The 20,610-nt window shown below is 37.8% G+C and overlaps 2 protein-coding genes and 1 long non-coding RNA gene across 3 annotated transcripts; 1 reads left to right on the top strand and 2 right to left on the bottom strand.

The window, feature by feature from the left end:
* Positions 1-25: 25 nt before the first annotated feature.
* On the bottom strand, positions 26-3,309 carry barhl1a (BarH-like homeobox 1a). Its single transcript, XM_059550781.1, has 3 exons — positions 2,717-3,309; positions 1,644-1,866; positions 26-696 (listed from the first exon to the last, which is right to left on the bottom strand). The coding sequence occupies exons 1-3, from the start codon at positions 3,111-3,113 to the stop codon at positions 432-434; spliced, it is 885 nt and encodes a 294-aa protein (XP_059406764.1). The 5' UTR covers positions 3,114-3,309; the 3' UTR covers positions 26-431.
* Positions 3,310-3,456: 147 nt separating this feature from the next.
* On the bottom strand, positions 3,457-19,002 carry cfap77 (cilia and flagella associated protein 77). Its single transcript, XM_059550782.1, has 6 exons — positions 18,914-19,002; positions 11,564-11,663; positions 10,146-10,374; positions 6,869-6,974; positions 6,680-6,781; positions 3,457-4,289 (listed from the first exon to the last, which is right to left on the bottom strand). The coding sequence occupies exons 1-6, from the start codon at positions 18,974-18,976 to the stop codon at positions 4,167-4,169; spliced, it is 723 nt and encodes a 240-aa protein (XP_059406765.1). The 5' UTR covers positions 18,977-19,002; the 3' UTR covers positions 3,457-4,166.
* LOC132141345 (uncharacterized) lies at positions 4,397-9,258 on the top strand. The gene is made up of 3 exons (XR_009433890.1): positions 4,397-5,163; positions 7,250-7,295; positions 8,652-9,258. It is a non-coding gene; the product is annotated as an uncharacterized LOC132141345 (long non-coding RNA).
* Positions 19,003-20,610: the final 1,608 nt, after the last annotated feature.

Here is a 20,610-nt window from a genome sequence, read left to right as displayed (position 1 = left end):
CATTTGTTAAAATTACATTTGTTAGTTATTATTAGCGTTAAGTTTAATTATTTTTGTTATTACAATGCATTTTATCAGATAAATCCACAATTGTATTGCATATGGTTCAGTTGATTTTTTTTTTTTTTTTTTTTTGGTTTGCTTGCGTCATAATTTTGTGTAAATAAACCACGCCATTTCTTAGGGGAAAAGCAACTTCATTCAGAAAATAGTCAAGAGATTCATTTGGTGATGGAACCTCGTCAAACTATTTTCTAATTACTAGGCTACTTCCGCACGTTAAAGTTTAATAAATAGTTAGCATTCACCTTTTGGTCAGAGTCGTTTGTAAAGTCTATTATTGCGCGTTTATATGTTCAGTATACATGGGTATTGTCCAAGCGCGACCCTGTCGTTCCTGAGGTTGGAGTTTTTTGTCAGGTTGGATCAGTTCATCGCGGCGTGTGTCGCGGTATGACTCCAGGGAGAGACGCTGGGTCTCCGTGCAGGAGGATCCTCGGGACCAGAGGCCGCTGGAGCTGTGGTGGATGCGCGGACGGCCCTCTGTACAGATACAACCCTGGTCCCGGGTCGAGGTTAGACATCAAACTTTGAGGGTAAAAATAGGGTGATGGGAACATTCTTTGTAGAGCTGAGTAATTCCCTGCTTCCGCGAGGAGCTCCAGTCCAACTGCTGTTTGCCTTTTCCACTTCGTCCTGTTTGAAACAAACAGCCTCATTTATTTGCAATATAATGTTCATGTTTTCTTTATATATAAATATTCTTCTTAAATGACTGAAATTGTTGTAAATGATATCGGAGTCTAGAATGCGTTCTATTATGATTACTGGTGTTAAAAATACATATTTTTTTATAATCTTGTCCAAGATGCAGGAAGCCATTTTGTTGTCATGTGACACTAAACCATAAAACAAAGACGACCCCTTTAGGTGTATCAATGTCTTTTAAGTTTTTAGGCTTTTGATTATTTTTTTAAGAAAAGGAACGATTTGCTCAGATCAAATAAAGTAACCCTAAAAAAACCTCGTGACTCAATGTTTTAAAATTCAATGTGCAAGGTAAATTTATAGTAGGGCAGGCTACTTTTTTTCTGGAAAGTGGTATGAAAGTTGTACAACATGAATAAAATTACAAATATTTGCTTATCCCAACATCACCTTAATGAAGTCAGAGCTTTAAATATTTAAATAATAATAATAATAAACCAAACAAGTAGCCTAGGCTATTTGGCGCTTCATGGAACGTTTTTTGTCCGTCGAGGATGAATCCGTGTAATATCCTGTAGAACACTCATCCGTCAAATTGTCACTCAGCAAAGAGCCATTTCAAATAAATAATTAATAATTTTGGCAATTGTTTAATTACTACCCGGTAGCTAAATTATTGATACAAGATGCGGTAATTTATTATTTATGATAAAATGTGTTGGAGTCGTGGTGTGCGTGGTTGTATAGGCTATTTGCACAACTTTTTTCTGTTGTGGTTTAATTTTTTGACAGCATGAAAGAAAAAACACAACCAATTATTTTACACAATACTATTGATATTATTATATTTCTGAAATATAAAACCTGTAAATTTAAAACGCCTTGTGGTTCGGTTCGCATAATAGCTGCTAGCCAGGCTATATGTTTGTATTCACCTGCGGTTTTGGTACCATGTTTTGACCTGTGTGTCGGTGAGGTTGAGGGACGCTGCCAGCTCCATCCTGTCCTGCACGCTGAGGTACTTCTGACGCTCGAAGCTGCGCTCGAGCTGCGCAAGCTGGTGATCAGTGAACGCAGTGCGTGCTTTCCGAGGCTTCTTCAGCCGGGAGCTGGGGCTGTCTCTACTGCTGGAGATTTCGCGATCAGCTTCGTCTTTCACTGAAAATGGCATGCACATATTTATACCATAAGCATTTGTCATTTTGACAGAATTGCCATTTCTTACCTACTAGAGCTCATTCATGTTTGATATATTACTTTTCCCGTTAGTAAATTCAGTTATTTCCATTATTTAAAACGCCCGTGGGTTTAAACAGCAATGAACACTTGTTTATATTAATGTTGTCATTTTGCATTAAATCATTTTAAAAACACCTCAACTGAATTGCAATGAGAACTGAAGACTCTCAAAAGCGGCTTGTCGTTATATCTGATCATCAGATGGAGAAATTCAGAGCCAAAATTAGGCCATTTATTGCTAGTTAGTTGTGAGCCTAATCGTGAGCAAACAGGTTCTCTCAGTTGATTGAACCTGTATAAGGATATTTGATTTGGGTTTGAAACCATTGTACATTTTGGCTAAAATGACCTCGGAAACAGGGATTACATTTTATTTAGATACCATGTGTTTCGATTTCAAATACATTTAACGATTCATTACATTGCTCTGCGTTGGAATAGAAAGAAAACGAAAATATGACCTTTTTTTTTTTTTTTTTTTACTTATTTTGTGATCTCTTAGAAAAGCCACCGTTTTCGGACGTATTTCTTATTTTAGATTTCGATTTGAAACATTAAAAAATACATTTACATATTTATCTTGATCAGTACGTTTTACTTAATTACGTATGAATGTAAAACTGCAAAACAGCGTGTGACCATATATCAATTTGAACTTAATCTAAGAGTACAATTTTAAACTAATATAATAATAATAATTTAATAGTTTAAATCTTTTGAGTATATATTTTGCTTTATAAAAAAAATAAACAAGCTTAGTGTGTCTCACCCCTGTATTCACTGTCCGAGGACGAATTGCTGTGAAGTTTGTCCATGCAGTCTTCATTATCTTGTGCTGACTGTCCCGTGCTGGAATAAGGAGCACAGGCAGCCAGGGGTTTGCAGTCCGCTAGAATGTCTCTGATCAAGAACGAGGACGTGACTGTTCGTGGCTGCTGGGATATTTGTAAAGGAGATTCCAGTCCGAGGGCGCGAGCGTGTCTTTGCACCGCGTCTTGCACCGAGGTCCGTCTCGGGGAGGGAGGCGAAGAACAGCCGCTGTCCAGATCCGACCGCGGGCTTAACTCCGCTGGAGACCTGCACTCCCCCTTTGACATACACGGGCTGGTCGGTCTGTGAGAAAGTATAGACTCGATCCCAAAGCTCGACCCGTTTGATAACTCCATTGCAAGACAAATCGATATCAAATGTGCATCTGTCCTTTCAGACTTTGGTTTTGGTGATACGGCGAAAATTGGTAGATTTACAACGGTAAATTTAGATTATAATTCTGGCCATTTAAAGTCCGCTAAACTCCTTTAGATCTTGTCCCAGAAAAAAAGTCCTATATTTTTAAGTTGTTTTTACCAGATCCTTCTTCTGTCGTTGACTGCAGGTCAATTTTGTTGAATTTGTTGTCGTACAGTCCCTCGAAAGCAAATCCGTGAAGTGCACCGGTCAGTTTCAGCACCAAGGACAGGTACAACTACACAAGAACAGCACTCATTATAACTCTGTTCATCAGCTTGGAAACTTATCTGGCTTTATAGAAACACAACTACAACCATGCTAAGACCCAAATCCTCTGACCTAAACTCGATGTTGATGTGATAAGTTCTAGTCAAGGTCTGCAAGGATTAAACCTCTGTAACGGAGTATAAACAGAGACAGTGATCTCCACGACCTGAAAATGACACCCTCAAGGAAACAGCCAATACTGGAGGAGGAACAAGCTTTTAAAGGTGTCCATTCCGCGTTTGTCCCGAGCGCCACGTCGTTATTGGTTAAAGGGTGTTTTTTAGGGGGTGATGATCACGTATGTGTTGTGGGAGGGAGAGAAAGATGGTCAACCCTCCCTCTTTTCTTCTAAATAAATCGCATGTACATAATAAGTGACATGTGGATCCTGCACAAGGTGCTAGAGTTTACATTCACCACTTTATCACCGTTTCCTTTTTCAAACCAACATCTTAACCAGGGTTTTTAAACTTGCACAAACCCTAAGACCCTCACTCGAACTCTCAGATATCTCAACGACCAATATAAAATTATATAGCCTATTTTTATTTATAACACTTAGTTTTTATTCAATTAAAATATATATGTAGTTGTGTAGACAAATTAATGCTAATAAAAAAAACAGAAGAACAAATTACATAATTTTTTTTTTATTGAGAGATTAATACTTGAAGAAGATGCCTGATTCACAGAGGCGCTGAGATGTAATAATTTTAGCTCTGTTAATCCACTGTGTAAGTGCCTTGACCCAGAATCCCTCTCCTGCTTGCAGACTCTGAGTGGTGGGCGCTCATGGCTTTCTTCCGGGCTTCAGGATCTCGAAAGGTGTCCAGAGCTGGTCCCACCTTCAGAATACAAAACAGAGTATCCCATAAATCTTACACTGACTTTCAGCAGCCTGGGATGCTGTCTGGGTAGGAAGAGATATAAGTGTACGTTTGGTTATTATATATATATATATATATATATATAAAATGTAGGAAAAAGAGCGTATAATCTCATCCATTCTGATAAATCGTCCTAGAGTATAAAAAAAGATTTAGGCTTATTGCAGCTCAACACCAAAAACAAAAAGATGTGAATGACAGAGGAAAGTAACATGGATTGCACTGCTGGAACATGGAAGACTTTGTTTTGATACACTAAAGTGCAGTCAGAATAGTCGAACATTAAAAAACATATCCCTGTAAAAGGCAGCAGAGACGCTTTGCCCATATTTTACTTCTGTAGAATCTAAGCTGGTACGTAAAAATGTATACTGACAGCTATTAAATAATAGAACTTGTTGAAACAGCACATTTATAATTTCAACAATGCTCAAAACAGGCAGATAAGAAAAATATGAAAATTTCTATTTTATTTGTTTACCATGTTTATGGCATGCTCCTGAACAGCGAAAACATGCTGAAACTTTACCGGTGTGTCACATCATGTTTTAAATACATATATTTATTTGTTTATCTTTTTTCTTTTTCTATTTTAAAAAACTCTGTTGCCTCCCTCAAACACTTTTGACACCTCCAAACCTTTTTGAATTAATAGGAGGAACACACGTCTCAAGAAAGGTGGAATGAAAGAGATGTAAAGGAAGGTGACAATACAAACAAACAAACAACAGGAATGAAGAAAATGAGTGTAGAATGAAGAAGAGAGTCAAGGATGCAAATGTCGAACCTGGTGCTATCAGGACAGCTACTTGACAGGCTGTAATGAGCAGAGGTAAATCTTTTATAAGGTTAACGCTCCTCTCTCTCTCCATCAGCTGTCATACAAGAGAGAATTTAACGCAGGCGTGCAACCAAAATAACACTCTCCCTCCCTCATTAGAGCCGACTGAGGGTGGACGACAGGACAGGCAGCCACGGGGTGTGTGTGTGTGTGGTTGGGGAGGGGGTTGTAATTTGCAGAGGAAATTCAGACAGAGAAGAAAAATAGGATGGTGGAGGAGTGCATGGAAAGAGTTAAAAGGAAAAAAATAGCAGTATGGGATATCATTGTGTGTGAGAGATATATTCATGTTTAACCATGTGCATGTGTCATGCAAATACATATATCTCCATGTTGTTGTGTTGTAATATGATGGCTTAAAAACTGTACAGATTTGTTCCAATTTGATGTTTTACAACAGATATCATTCTCATTAACCAATAATAGAACAACATTCATTTGGCCAGCAAAACTCTTCTGAATATATATTTCTATTTCAAAACATTGTCAAATTAACGTCAATTAAAAAGTGTCACAAATCTCCAGTTAATTTCCACCGTTTCATTTCAAATCTGACCCAAGTTCAAGTCTGTAGCCATTTCATGAATCCTTTTGGCCCATTCATTAAAAACAAGTAATTTTTCATATTTCAGACATAATGGATCATGGTGTCACGTTGTGTTTGTTGTTGTGTGCAAGGAACAGCGACTCACACTAGAACAAGATGATATCTTGTTGATATAAAACTTCCTCAACTGGGTTTCAAATAATTTTTTTTAATGATTTAATATTTTTGTTGCATTTGTGACAATTCTTACTCACAGTCCGGAGCCCTGTGTATATAAATACTGTGGCTAGTGCATATATATTGTGGTGTTCCATCAGTGCTTGTAAAGGTGTGTTTGGATGTGTATAAGGGCCATCATTAGCTCAGCAGGAGTCTGATTCCTTCATAATTGGAAGCATTGGGGATTGTCAATAGAGAATTTTCATGCACCGCTGACAGGTAGAGCTGTCAGGCTGGTAGTTTACTTGTCAATGCAAAAGACCAATAAAAACAAAGCACTTTTGATTTACTTGGTGCTTTTGCATTAAGGCTAGCAGAGGGACCAAAACTGAAGGGGTTAGTGTACATGTGAACAATCGTAAGGGCTTGAGGCATATACTGTTATTTCAACGTAGATTTTTCAGCAAGGCATCCTCATACTTCATACTGTCACAACACACACGCACACTTTCGCTCTCTCTCTCTCTCTTTCATGCATGTACACGCACACACACACACACACACACACACACACACACACACACACACACACACACACACAGTACACTGATCCTGTCTATCCTTCCAGTGGGAGTCAACTAAACCACTGAATGAAAAAAACAATATAACAAAAAATGCATATAGTTGACACAAATATAATTATATATTATTTGAAAAACAAGTAGACTAATTAGGTGTAAGAAAAATTGCTTTGTGACTACAGAGTGAAAATGAAATAGTAGGCACTAGGGGAATATTCACCTGCTGGAATCGAGGCATTTTCCACATGGATGGGGGCTCGGGTAAGGGGCGACTCTTGCGGAGCATGGTTGTTCGTGTATCCTGTATACGTCCAAGCTGAGCCTGTGAAGGATTCAATAGAAACTTAATCACTCTTCTCATAGAAGCAGAGGTTGATATTAAAGTCATTCTGTGATATCTTCAACAGACCTTCTTATGCCGATGGGCCTGCAGGATTTTGTCCTTGACCTGCTGCTCTTCCAGCCATTTTTGAGCATACTTATACTCCATGAGCTCTGAGATTGGGGTGGATGGTCTAAAAATGGAACAAAACAATTCTCCACATCTAAATATTAAGAATTCTGTGATTTACACTTGCTTTGGAAGATAAAAGAATAATCAGATTAGACAATAAAATGATTGTTCACAAAATGAAAATTCTGTCATCATTTGACTTTATTTCTTCTTTGGAACAGAAAATATGACATTTTGAGTTTTATTTTAATTTTTCATATAGGCCTAATGGAAGTGAGTGGTAACCAAAACTGTTTGGTTTCCAGCATTCTTTAAAATATATTTTGTGTTCTGCAGAAGAAAGAAAATCATGCATGACACGAGCTCATGGAACGACACAAGGGTAAGTAAAACATCACAAAAATTTCACTTTTGGGCGAACTATCCCTTTAATGTTTCAAAAAATAGAAAAAATATTCAGATTTCTGCAAGTGCATATTTTTTTTTAGCCACTATCAGTGTTTGGCATTGACAGTCGCATTTAATAACATTTGTGACTCTCAAGCACAACTCATTACATGCAGTATTCCAGTCGCTACTGTATGAACGAATAATCGATGTGACGCTCCTTTTCTGTTGTCGCGGAAGCCATGAATATCATCTGTAACTGTAATGACAGTGAGGAAACTATGTATCAAAGATGGCGATGTTCATAACACTTGTATCGTAATAATTGTATATTTGTGACCCTGGACCACAAAACCTTTTAACTTTGTCTTTAATGTCAATTTTTCTAAATTGAGATTTATACAAAATCTGAAAGCTGAATAAATAAGCTTTTCATTGATGTATGGTTTATTAGGATCGGACAATATTTGGCCGAGATACAACTATTTGAAAATCTGGAATCTGAGTGTGCAAAAAAAAACTCTAAATACTGAGAAAGTCGCCTTCAAAGTTGTCCAAATGAATTCTTAGCAATGCATACAACTGATCCAAAATTAAGTTTTGATTTATTTACCTTAGGAAATTTACAAAATCTCGGAACATAATCTTTATTTAATATCCTATTTTTTACATAAAAGAAAAATCAATCATTTTGACCCATACAATGTTTTTTGTGCTATTGCTAAAAATATAACCCAACGACTTAAGACTGGTTTTGTGGTCCAGGGTCACATTTTATCTGGGTGTTGTGATCAATGGCTCAACATCCTAATGAGTTAAAACAGGCAGCTAAGGGAGCTTCCCAATTCAATCATCCTAACACTGGATGAAGTTCTGGGTAGTGCAATGGAATGCCGAGCACTCCCTGTCACTGCCATTTGATCTGGGACTGCCAGGTGTAAAGTTGCGAAAACAAACATTCTTATATCTCAAATAGATATCTCCAGATATATATCTCTTGTGTTCATGTGTGTGCTATATTTATTGCGTGTGTATGGGGATGTTGACATTTTGTGCAAGGATCCTAGCACACCCTCATTAGGGCTGACCGTGGCATTGGCAAACACCATTTGATTGATAGAGTGTAGGGCCAAACAAGTCCCTGTGGACCCCTCATCTTACCTCTCATTGCTTCAGACCTCCTTCCTCCTGACTGGCTCTTGAAACACACTCTCACCTAGCACTTTTCACACTGGATGTATCAACATCAAGTGTGTGTGTGTGTGTGTGTGTGTGTGTGTGTATGCGAAAAAGAGAAAGTCTGGACACAAAGCTGTGTTTTCAGTTAAATAATTCAGCTCCATTTCAACAGTATCAAGGCCCAAGAGGACGAGAACAAAAAAGAAAGTAGGCAGAAGGCAGAAGCAAGGAGTGAAGGGAGCTTGTGGCGCGCTGCGGACCGCTGTAATAATCTTACCTGTGTGCTCTCAGCAGAGTGCTCGTGTCATATCTCAGTGGGCACAGAGCTCAAAGATGAGTGCTCTCCCTTCCTTCTCCCTCTTTCTTATAGATATACAATTCTGTACCTCTATCACTTTCCTGCTCTTGCCTTTTGCCTCATCCAGAAAAACAAAACACCCAAATCACTTTCTAAGCTGATCAACACCCACCCAACTCTGATCCCACATAAGAATGGCGTACAGATCTGTAAATAGGTTTTCATAGACCCATTTACAGATCTGTTCCCTCAATATATCCAGGCGTGTAAAAGAAACTAGATATTTTCCAGTTTATGGATTCAATTATACTGGGTTTGTGAATTCCTAGCATGTATTGCAGCAATAATTAATTATGTTGTTATTGATGTAAGATTATTGTTTTGCTGTTTTTTTGTTGTGTGTGTCAAATTTTGAAGTCTTATTGTATTTCTAAATGAACATTTGCTGAACAAGAAATCTTTGGTAGCCTCAATTAATTTATTGGCATGACTATTTTTTTGTCATTTTGCATTTGTTCATTTACTAAATGCAAAATGACAAAAAAATAGTAGTCTGACTTAAGACAATAGTTGAGAGAATCAAAAAATCTGTATGCATCAATTTGTGTAACAATTCCTTTTTTTACAGTACAGAACTGATGAATATGAATATTAACTACAGAAATCCTATTCAGCCATAAGTCCTAAATGATTTTCTGAAAGGCTGGTAAGTAGGTGCTGGCCATATTCGGATTTATTCAATCTAATACCGCTACAATCAATTGACAGATGCTTCTTCAGATGCTTATTTGCATGCCTGGCTAGTGGCTATAATTTGCAGCCAAGCAAAACAAAATTCTTAAAATCTAATGATTACACCCCCCCCCCCCCCCCAAAAAAAATCCCCCAAATTTATATTATTAATTTAAGAAATGTTATTGTTAAATATCCAAAATGTAATGGTGTATAATCCCTGCAGTGCTACTGAATATGTTTATGAAAAGTTTTATTGACATTTTCTTACGGACAAAGCTTTGTGGCAGACTATAAAATTCTTCCTGTGCGGTGCCAAGTGTTTTGGAATGTTCTGATTCACTGTCTATATCTGACGTGAGGCTGTGTATGTGTGGGTGGGAGATGTAAACAGACAGTGGGAAAGAGACAAAGCCAAGGCAGAGCAAGGAATCATTAAAATGCATATCAGTATGTAGAGACGGTTTCCTCCTCTTTATAAAATACATTAGTGAGTTATTAATAGGAATATGAGTATTCTCATTTTCTTTGAAAATCTAAATTATTGTTTACACTAAAAATAATGATTTGCTTATTTCTGATTCCCCACAGCTTTAATTGAGATTAGACTGATACTATAATGGTGAACACACTCACCTGTTAGTAATTCCAAATGAAGCATCTGGTGGTATGCGAGCTGGGGCCGACCTGCGAAACCCCTCTCTGGTCAACGGCTGGCGCCGAATGTCGTGGGTGGCACGGTACTGGTGCAGCTCTTTAGCAGTAACCAAACCTGACTTGACCCCTTCTCGGTTAAGGGCGATAAAATCCCTCTCAGCCTCCCTGTTTCTGGTAGACATAGTGTGAGTGTGCCAGCTGGAGATAGCTAAAAAATGAAAGAGATAAAGAAATCACAGCAGAAATATACTAAGATTAATTCAGCACACAAAATTCCTTTGATGAGAAGGATTACAGGGCACTATAAGATTTTTCTAATCAGTATTTTCTTCTTGTTTTCCCTTAAAAATATCAAAAGAAAACATTTCAGAAGATACAAAGACTCGCTTTCAGATGATATATCTGAAACGGAATGCAATTAAATGTATGCATAAAACAAGAAAAACAATTTGCCAACAGGGTTAGAAAAACTTAATTCAGGAAATATTCTCTGAAATCATTTTGCTATAAAAGTACATTTATCTTATTAAAAGATTACTATTTTTCTTGCAATCTGGCAGCTTTGGACTCTGAGGGTGCAATACACACTGGTTTTATAGGTCTAAATAAGTCACCATTTGTTATACAAATAGACTTCTGGAGACTTCTTACACAAATAACACTATAGACAAACATCAAACATGTTTTTTTTTTGCAAATAAATGACATATATTTCCACCTTGTTCTGAATGCTTAACTTAGAAATATTAGCAGTATTCAAACTATTAGATACAGCCATAGACAGATCAGCAGTTTGAGGCAGAGATAACGCAAAACTGTTCAATGGCTTTGGTGACTGGCAGCTTTCCATTATGCCACCAGGTAAATAAAAGTAGACATGGGCATGGGCTCCAGCAAGGCTCTGGCTGACATTTTCAGAACCAAGTAGAGATCAGTTTTGGGTGTTTTCGGCAATAATAGCTACATAAGGATTTGTGATGAGTAAGCTTAGATAAGCATGACAGGGTAAGCTCAGCCTAGAACTGCATCATAGGTTATGGGACTGTATAAGGGCTTGACACTGCCTGTCATCCATTGGAAGTGTATAATTAAAGTGTGAGACGGGGAGCCAGTGCAGAAGCCAGGCACAGTTTAGTATGCTAACAGGAGCGCACTGACAGCACAGGCTTAGTGCCTGAGGGGACACTTACTCAAGAAAACGCACTGTGACATCATCCTGTGACAAGAGTTGAGGGGGAATGGGAGCGGTGTCTCATAAACAAAAGGCTTTGAGTTAGAGAAGATGGAGCTTTATAATGACTGAATCATAATGATGAGGTTTCAAATGTAAAGCCAACAGTGGTACAGTTTTAAATGCAAATATAGTGTCAATTTTACAAAATTGTTTTGCCACTTACCCTCTGGCACTCCTCCATCCCGAACTGTGGTCGCTGTCCCAAAAACAAAGTCAGGTCCCGGATAGGACAAACCTCTTGACTTGGTCTTTCCAAGAGCTGGCTATAGAGAAAACACAATACTGAGATTAAAGACATGAGGACACTATTTCATTAAATATTTGTATTTATTACATTTTTTAAATAAATTTAAATAAGAAAAATCTTTACCTTTGAACAGTAAAAATATGTAAGTTTTCCCCACTTGTGCAATATGAAAAAAAATCTAAATATAAATGAAAAATTCATTTTTTAAGTACATTTTAATAATTATTTGTTATGAAATACGTATATATTTATAAAAAAAAGTTAAGTTATTGCTTTTATTCAAATATTTATCTAATTTTCTCTCCAAAGGCCGTTTTATGTCTATTTTCTGACAGTAGCTCTTGTTTTTCAAAACCTTTTTTTCTGAACCTGTAAACTGTCAATCAAACTGTCAATCGTCCTCAATTACATCACCACAATAAAGCCGCTGTTAAACTGAAGCATTTAACGGCGCAAGACAATGCATGCATCGCAATGTCAAAGTTTTACGGACCTCTAGAGTGGCGGATGATTTCTTGATTGACAGGCAGTTTTCCGACCTACACCTTCAAACCCTGGCACACAAAAGCATCTGATTGTGTCTAATAATAAGATCATAATTATGCACAAACTTATTACCATAAAAAAATGCCACAAAAGAAGCCCAGATGACTGTGGTGTCTGGCTGCACAGTAAAACAAATTCCCATTGAACGTTGATGTGAGTGATCTTGATGGCTGATTTCTTCAGTCGGGACTCAATTCTGAATCACTAGCACAATGTAGTCCAGTCAGTTCATGTAGAGTATGATTTATGTCTCCAGAGTCATAACTGTAAGATGATTGACAGCTAAAGAGTTGAAAAATCCTACCATTTGTGTGTAGGGGGTTTTTTTTGGAGGGGGTATTTATCCCCTATCAACATCTACTCAGAGAAAAGCTCTCATGGGGCAAAAGAAAAGCCCACTATTTTTCTCTGAGCTCTGTTAAACAGCTCAAAGCCTTGTTTTAAGAGCAGCTTAGCTGCGAAAAGGTGGAAAATTGAGAATCAAACCACGGCAAAGGTGACAACCGGATGTATCAAAAGTGATCTGTGGAATATGGTGCCTGAGCATTCCAGAAGCACAAATCTTTGATCTTTGATGGAACATGAGGGAGGTGTGCTCATGTGTCAGTCACAGAGTTACATTCATGTCAGCAGTTCTCCTTACGCTGCCGTATGCGATTTTTGGAGGGAGAAAAGAATCAATGCAGTGAGCCTGTCGTCATCTCTGGAGATCTCTGTGTGTTTGCTGTGCTCTGAAGACTTAATTCTTGGTTAAAAACCCTCAATCCTTCATTATTCCGAGCTTCGAATAGTCTACATTGAAAAATGGATTTGAAAGATATTTGTCACTGGACCCCCCCCAATCATGCTGGGCAAGTAAAGCCCTCCAAAAACCAAACTCGACTGCCAAACTTGGCTCTTTTTTATGACGAATTCCTAAGCACGGCCAAATTGAGATAACATAAATCTTTCTTGGCCTTTTTAACTCACAGACACCCAACCTCTAGTTAACATGTCTGCTGAAACGTATCAAACACTTCTTAAAAGTGCCAATCTTTTGAGCAAGTGCCACCAGGCTTCTCGGCCAGCCCTTTAATCCCCTTCGCAATTTTAATCTGCAGATTGTTTTGAGGAGATCACTTAGAGATGCCTGACAGAACGTGTTGACCGCTGGCGTAAAACGGCTAATCAGACCCCTCAAAACATTATTGGGCCTTTCATTCGCAATAAAAGAGCTGAAAGAGAAGAGGACAACAGAAAAGGCAAGACAGGCGAAGGATTATGTTAAGCAAAAGCTCCTTTTATATTGTCATTTACTGGTGATCTGTCTCTATATTGTGTTTTCATTAACCAGGCATGGACCTGCTGAATGAGCCAGAGGCCGGCATGAGAATAGGGCCGCTTCAGGAGAGGCTACACGAGGGTCAGCGGGAGGAGATTATTCGCACAGGCTAAAAGAGACCGAGAACTGGGACATAATCACCTCTTACTAAGGAGACCCCTTCAGTCTATTCAGGTCCCCGTGCTTTAATTTCACCATCCTTTTGTGTTCTCTTGCTCATGTGTGCTTTTAGGATTTCGCTTGAGCTGCTGAGATTAGCTCAGCACTGACCCTATGAGTCCATCGCTGCACTTTTCAGTCCCATCGCCGGTCCTGTTTGAACACTTGCAGAAGTTTTTTTTTCTCTTATGTTGCGAATACCATGTGGTATTTGTCTTTTTTTTTCTTGATCTCACCCAGACATCATTCCCGGCAGTCTTGCTACTAGATTTACACACATTTCGGAGAGAAAGCTTCTGGATAAAACTGGTCTGCTCCTCCTGTCCAAGACCTAGTAGGCTTATTCGTTCCCTGTGGAACTGGTTTAATCTTATCAGGCAGCGGCATGGAGAGCTGTGAGCCAGGCCTGATCATCTCATCTCAACAGCGCTGACAGACAGCTTCGCTGTGAGTTTCTCCGTCAGACTTACAAATAAAAGTGCCCATGATGATGATTAGAGGATAATGGCAGTAATGCTCACCAAACTGTCTCCACTAATTATTATCCCGCTCTTCCAACTCAGTTCAGCGCCATCTGGTGCCTGATTCCAGGACAGCAGGCACATTGGCTTAAAATTAATCTCTTCATCTCAACTAAACTAGATAAAGGGAATGAATGGCGGAGAGAAAGTGGAAATGGGGAAGCACAAAATAGAATCTGTATCTTTGTCACAGTGTGATCTGATACACTTCATGGAGAGAGAATTCAAATATATTCACTGTTATCAAGAAACAGAGATGAAAACATGCTCTATACTCATCATTTCAAACCTCACTGCTGTATGCACTAGAAGGCAATCCAGAATATGCCAACATGTTTAAGTCAGCTAAAAAATACATTTATTAATAAGGATTAGGTCAAAAATGCTGAGAGGAGAGAAAGTGGAATCTTAACCCAAACTTTCTCATCAGATCACAGCTTTGCTCTTCTCTAGCTAAATCTGTCAACTCTAAATTAATATCAGCCTACTTCTATAAAATCCCCAGAATGTCAATGCGCGCATATGTGCAATGCAAACAAACATCTCATCGCCTCTATAGCCTGGCTGGTTATTAAGATGCTAACTCTCTTTATGTGTGGCAAATCCTGAAGCTTTGGGTATAATTGATGAGGCATTTCCATAAAGAGGGTCAGCTAATTGGGAGCATGTGTCTGGGCAAGCTTGTGCTACCCTTCGTCAATGCAGATGAGTGTTATCCTACTGCTTTAGATGTATGTGTGCTTGAGTATGTATGTGTGAGTGTGTTTAATAAAAACGGTCTACAACTTGGATCACAAACTGTGTTTGCACCATGTTAATAAATGGTAAAGAAAGTAGATATGTTCAAGGGTGCAAGGTGTTTTTAACCTGGACTGAATTTGTAAAATAATATTATACATTTTTGACAATAACATTACTTTTTTTCTGTATCTATTAATTAATTACAAGAAAAATGCACCATAGTTCAAAAGTTAGCCATCAGTTTTTTTTTAAAGAAATTAATACCTTTATTCAGCATGGATGCATTTAATTAACTTAAAATACATTAATAATGTTAAAAAGATTTATATTTCAAAAAGTTTCGGTCCTTTTCAACTTTTTATTCATTAAAGAATCATCCAGGAAATGTATCCCGGTTTCCACAAAAATTGTAAGCAGCTGTTCTCAACATGTTTCTTGAGCACCAAATCTGCATACTGAAAATTCAGCTTTGCCATGACAGAAATAAAATACTATTATAATTTTTATTTTAAATTGCAATCATATTTCTCAGCTGATAGTGGCCCCTTAGACTACATAAATAGTTTGCACTACAACTGAACACAGCCAAGAATTATATATGTGTTTCCATTCTCTTAATCCATAAAAGAACACATACAGCCCTTGTTATGACAGACTTCATGCCAAAGGTCTCATTTACATTTATCTTTTATGCAAGCAGTTTACAGTTATGTATTGGATTCATGCTTATGTATCTGTCTCTCTGTGCTCGTGTCCACAGCAGTCGCAGCTGGATCCCATTAATAATAAGGCCCTGTGTTGCTACAGAGACTGTGTGGAAGCTAAGCACCTTGCAGAAGTGGTAGCAAGGCACTGCATGCATGGTCCTAACTGTAGATGTAAAACTGAGGTGAGTGAAGGTCAAGGTCTGGGCCAGTGCTTTTGCAATTCAAATAAATTCCAGAGGCCAATTAAAGTCACCAGGCAACTGTATGACATTTTAGCTTCCTTTGCCAAGTCTTCAACTCTGATATTTGTTTTTTAAAGCACCCAGAGTAGGGCTGTGTGATTTTGAAGAAAAATGCGATATGCGATAACTCATTAAATAATGCGATATTCAAAATGCGATACAATAATGCTTAAAGTGCCACATGCTCAGATGAAACAGTTTTACTCAGATGTTTCTGAGTCTGTTCTGAGAACTATCTTGTGTAATATTCATATGGTTATTTGTATGTATGTAGGTGTGCATCAAGAGCTCCTGTAAAACCACAACAAATTCCTTGTGTTTGCGAACACTTAAGTGGTGAATAAAGCTCATTCTGATTCTAATTTTAATATAGCTAGCATACATGTTTCACTTTTTGTGAGTAGAAAGCCCCCCTTCACCAACTTCTGAAAGTAAACTGTAGTGTTTTACTCTAGCATTACATAAAAATGGCATTTTAACATTAGTGTAATCATTTTAACATGAGTTTAGGAATTGAATATTAAAAGAAAAATACAACACAGTATTTACTCTAAGAATTCAATATGCACTGATTCTTATTTAAGCTGCAAAAGTTATTTAGGTAAGAGCAGTGAGTGATTTTCTCTGTCCTTCTTCATGGCCCTAAATATTGCAAGCCGTGGCAATATGCATATTGCAATATGTACATTTGCGATATTTCGATAATTTCGATATATTGCACAGCCCTTACCCAGAGCCTTCAAAAGGTATATATTTTTTATTTCCACGTACTAAAATTGAATTCAGGCAAAAACAGCTTTAGGCAAGACCACATATACATAATAAATTTGCGCTGCAGGCAAGTATCGGCTACAGTAGAGATTTGCTTAAGAATGAGCCGCAGATTGCTGTGTGTCTAACATTAGCTACACAGGCGAATGGTAATGAGTGGGAAGAGGGGACTGTGAATGGGGCCCAGCCAGCCTGCTGCACAGCAGGGCTCTCTCAGACACCAGAGAACAACAAAAGCCACAAATCTGCTCCCCTGATCTCTAATTTACTGGTCATCAGGGAATACAGGCATGAAAACAGGATTTATTGGCCATGCCTCATCAAAAAGGAATTAACAAGAGGAGAGGAAAGGAGAGGAGTGGCCTTTTTGTACTTTTCTTACTATCAACTTTTTGGTCAGAAACTGAGAAAACCGCACGTTGAGTGCTTGCTTCAAGATGCAGACTAATTCATCTCCTTTTCACTTTCAGGCCCATTAGCACATTACTAAGATATATGTCTCTTTTCCCCATGGGACAGCCATGCATCAGCCCTACATAAGCAGAGAAAACTTCAGCAATGATGAACTGCTGTGTAGGCCGACAAGAGACGCACACGCTCAGCACAAGGGACTTGCTGCAGTTGGCCTATTTCTTAATGAATATGAGCCTTTTACGGGTCTCCCTTTACATTGCATGCAAGCAAAGACAGACTCTGCTGACTGAAGAAGGTTGAATGTTCGAACCTACAGCTCTCCAAACTAGACACCCGATAGGGAAGAAATAGAGCAACATCAGGCAACGCCACAAGAACAAAAGCTAAATCCTCACAGATGACTCTGTCATTGTTCCAGCGCATTGCCAAAACCTGTAGCTATGACTGCTTACAATGAAAAAGAATGAGAAATCCTTGATCTCGTGGGACTATGGGAACATGCACGCAGTTCATTATCATAGTCATTTAAATACAGTAATCCTATTTTCTGCATCAGTCAAAAGGGGCATATCAAATAACCCTAGAGAACATAAGAAAGAAAGGAGGGGCGAGAGCAAGCAAAGGCCTAACGGAGGCATCTTATCCCACCAGGGATGGACAGGATGATTGGATGAGTGTGAAAAGAGAGAAAGGCCATGGGAGCGAAGGAAAAGGAGTAACATTGAGGATTGTGCAGGTTCATTTCATTCTTCCTTCTGCTCCAATGGAAGACTTGATGAAGTTGAAATGAAGCAGAATTAGATGAAAGATACGCCGGAAGTACTTAGTTAGAGATTCAAGACTTGCACTGGGTTTCACAAAGAGGGTTAACAAGAGAAGGCAGAGAAAAAAAATGTGATCGGCACCAAACACTGTTCCTCAAATCTCAGTACCGCACTCCCTTAAAAATAAAAGTTCTTTGTTGCAATCTGCAGTTCTAAGAAGAACCCTTAACATCTACACTGCACTAAAAGATCTTTGTAGTAGAAAAACTAAGAAAAAATTATCCACCGAAAGTTCTCCTATGGCATCATTGTGAAAAACACCCTTTTGGAACCTTTACACTTTGATGCTATTAACATGCACAATTCCTTTATTCAGACATTCAGAAGAAATCACAATTTGTTGATTACAAAAACATATTAATTGGAACATTGAATCCCATGGAGACAATATAATATTTTTCACTGTTGTTGTTGTTTGAATGAATGAATTAAAAAATATATATATTTAAAGTTTAATATTCATTACAGATATTTAACAAAAAGGTGATAATTCACAGACCATTAACAGTCTTCTGAGCATAACTTAATGTGTTTACAAGAAAGTATGAACTTTTAAACGGACTAAACCAGGGTGAGTTGCAAATTCTGGGTGTGTAAAAAAAACCTCTTGATTTAGCCTATGCTTTAGCTTCTTAATATTAGTGTTACGTGACTTGAACGATGTGTGTGAGAGATAAAGCAGACGTGTGAAATGGGTCGTCCTGCTGTGGTATTCCAGGAGCATAACTGAGAAACACTGGACTAGATCACACGTCACATTTATTCAGAGACTAACTCTGCCACCTAGTGCTCATTTTAGTTATGACGTTGTTATTTTGTTGCGCTTTTCCAAACAAAACGGTGAAAGTTTCACCATTTGTTTGTGAAACACAACAGGAATAATACATTAAGACCCGTTGTTCGTTTGTTTATTATATATGCGAGAATAAAGCTTTCATAAATGGTGCTATGCAGATAAATACGTTTACAAAGTTAACGTTCCTAGTACTAATCAAACCCTTCACTTCTATCAGTCCTGACCTTAATTAATAGAGGACGGTGCAGCATGGACTCTCTCACCACACCAACACGAGGACTTTCCATTTCTGACTCCTTGAATCCCTACTGTAAAATAAAAATGTTATAGATGATTATACGATATGATGATTTGAAAAGGTTAAAAGAACAATTACTACATGTCGATTACACACTGTCGAACACAGTAACTTGTTACCGTTGAAGAATTAGCTACCAACTATGCATTTTTTTTTATATATTTTAGAGTTGTTGTTTTTTTAAAGATGATTTCCAACCTGTAGGGCAAGATGACAACTTGAAAATCGGTTTCCGGATGCTTTTTGTGGATAAACAAATCTTGGTTAATCTTGATGTGGTAACTGTAGTTCAAAAGCACTAAATACACGAATATTTTTCAGTTATTTAACAGGCCGTGCTAAACCTTTTCGGTTGTTTTGCGTTGTCATGGAGATGGGACGCTTCCGTGAGCACGAGTATGGCGATGTTATTATTGAAGCTTATGTTTCTTTTGAAATGTATTCATTTAATACTTAACGTTATAGTGAGATACACTGTATTAAAAAAAATCAAATGTACATTTCAAGTCACCTATATAGTTTTCACGTGACGTCACACCCTTATAGGAACGCCCACCTGAAGGGCAAACCGATAAAAGCATGGCTCTTACCTTACAAATTTTGTATCCCCAGGGTGAAAAGGTGAAAGAACTACACTTAAGAATTTTGCATAATATATATCCCACTAATGAAATCACATCTAGATTTGGTAATGTTAATTTGAATTGTAATTTCTGTAAAAGCAGTACTGAATCAATTGATCATCTTTTCTTTAATTCCTCCCTTAAACAATTTTGGATGGAATTGTCAAAACTCCTTGTTTCAAAACTAAAATTAGATATTGATTTTGTATTGAGAGATGTAATTTGTTATTTTTCTCATTGTAATCATAAAATCGAATATATTGGAAACATATTTATTTTATTGGCAAAATATTTTATTCATAAATGCAAATTTGCTCTAAGAATACCCAAATTAAATAATTTTCTATGTGACTTCAACTACTTAATTAAGACACTGAAAATAATTAACAACAAAAAAGTGTCAAACTTTTGAAACTGTATGATGTTATGTTGAGTGAAATGTAATTTGATGTAATACCCCCTTTTTTCATTTTTAATACTTAGTATATATTTACTGTCTTCTTTCTAATTTTTTTCATTGTCATCCACCGTCATTTTATTGTTGTAATTGTTCCACTTTTTCTGTATTTGTTGTTTGATTGTTCATCAGCAAATTAAAAAATAAAATAAATAATAAATAATAATAAAAATAGGCCTAAGCAGGGCTTAATTTGTGCCGGAACAATCCGGATCCGGATCCGGCACCTGCGAAATTGGATCCGGCACCTCATTTTGGCGGATCCCCCTCCTCCAGGCAGGGCCAGCGATTGCTATAGGCGAACTAGGCGGTTGCCTAGGGCGACAAATATGTTAGGCAAATGCGCAGCTGATGAAGAAAATGAAGCGGTCTAATAAACCCATAGACAGTAAAAGAAATGGACACAGCGACCCCATTGGATTCAACGGAGAAAAATGAAGTCAATTAGAAGCACGCACTTCCTGGGGGTCGGGCGTACTGCACAGACTCAAACTGTGCTTGATGACGTAGATGTCACGTGAGCAACCTGTAAGTCTTCTAATC

This window comes from Carassius carassius, chromosome 5 (assembly GCF_963082965.1).
Source record: "Carassius carassius chromosome 5, fCarCar2.1, whole genome shotgun sequence".
Classification (NCBI taxonomy): domain Eukaryota; kingdom Metazoa; phylum Chordata; class Actinopteri; order Cypriniformes; family Cyprinidae; genus Carassius; species Carassius carassius.
This window is presented reverse-complemented; position numbering and strand designations above follow the sequence as displayed.

Excerpts from the sequence above, each read along its gene's own strand:
- barhl1a (XM_059550781.1), bottom strand. The coding sequence starts at position 3,113 with ATGGAGTTATCAAACGGGTCGAGCTTTGGGATCGAGTCTATACTTTCT. Across the intron at positions 1,867-2,716 it reads CTCGGACAGTGAATACAGGG|TGAAAGACGAAGCTGATCGC; the intron begins GTGAGACACACT and ends TGCCATTTTCAG. Across the intron at positions 697-1,643 it reads ACATGGTACCAAAACCGCAG|GACGAAGTGGAAAAGGCAAA; the intron begins GTGAATACAAAC and ends TGTTTCAAACAG.
- cfap77 (XM_059550782.1), bottom strand. The coding sequence starts at position 18,976 with ATGGAAAGTCCTCGTGTTGGTGTGGTGAGAGAGTCCATGCTGCACCGT. Across the intron at positions 10,375-11,563 it reads GGATGGAGGAGTGCCAGAGG|CTATCTCCAGCTGGCACACT; the intron begins GTAAGTGGCAAA and ends TTCATTTTTTAG. Across the intron at positions 4,290-6,679 it reads AAATGCCTCGATTCCAGCAG|GTGGGACCAGCTCTGGACAC; the intron begins GTGAATATTCCC and ends TGTATTCTGAAG.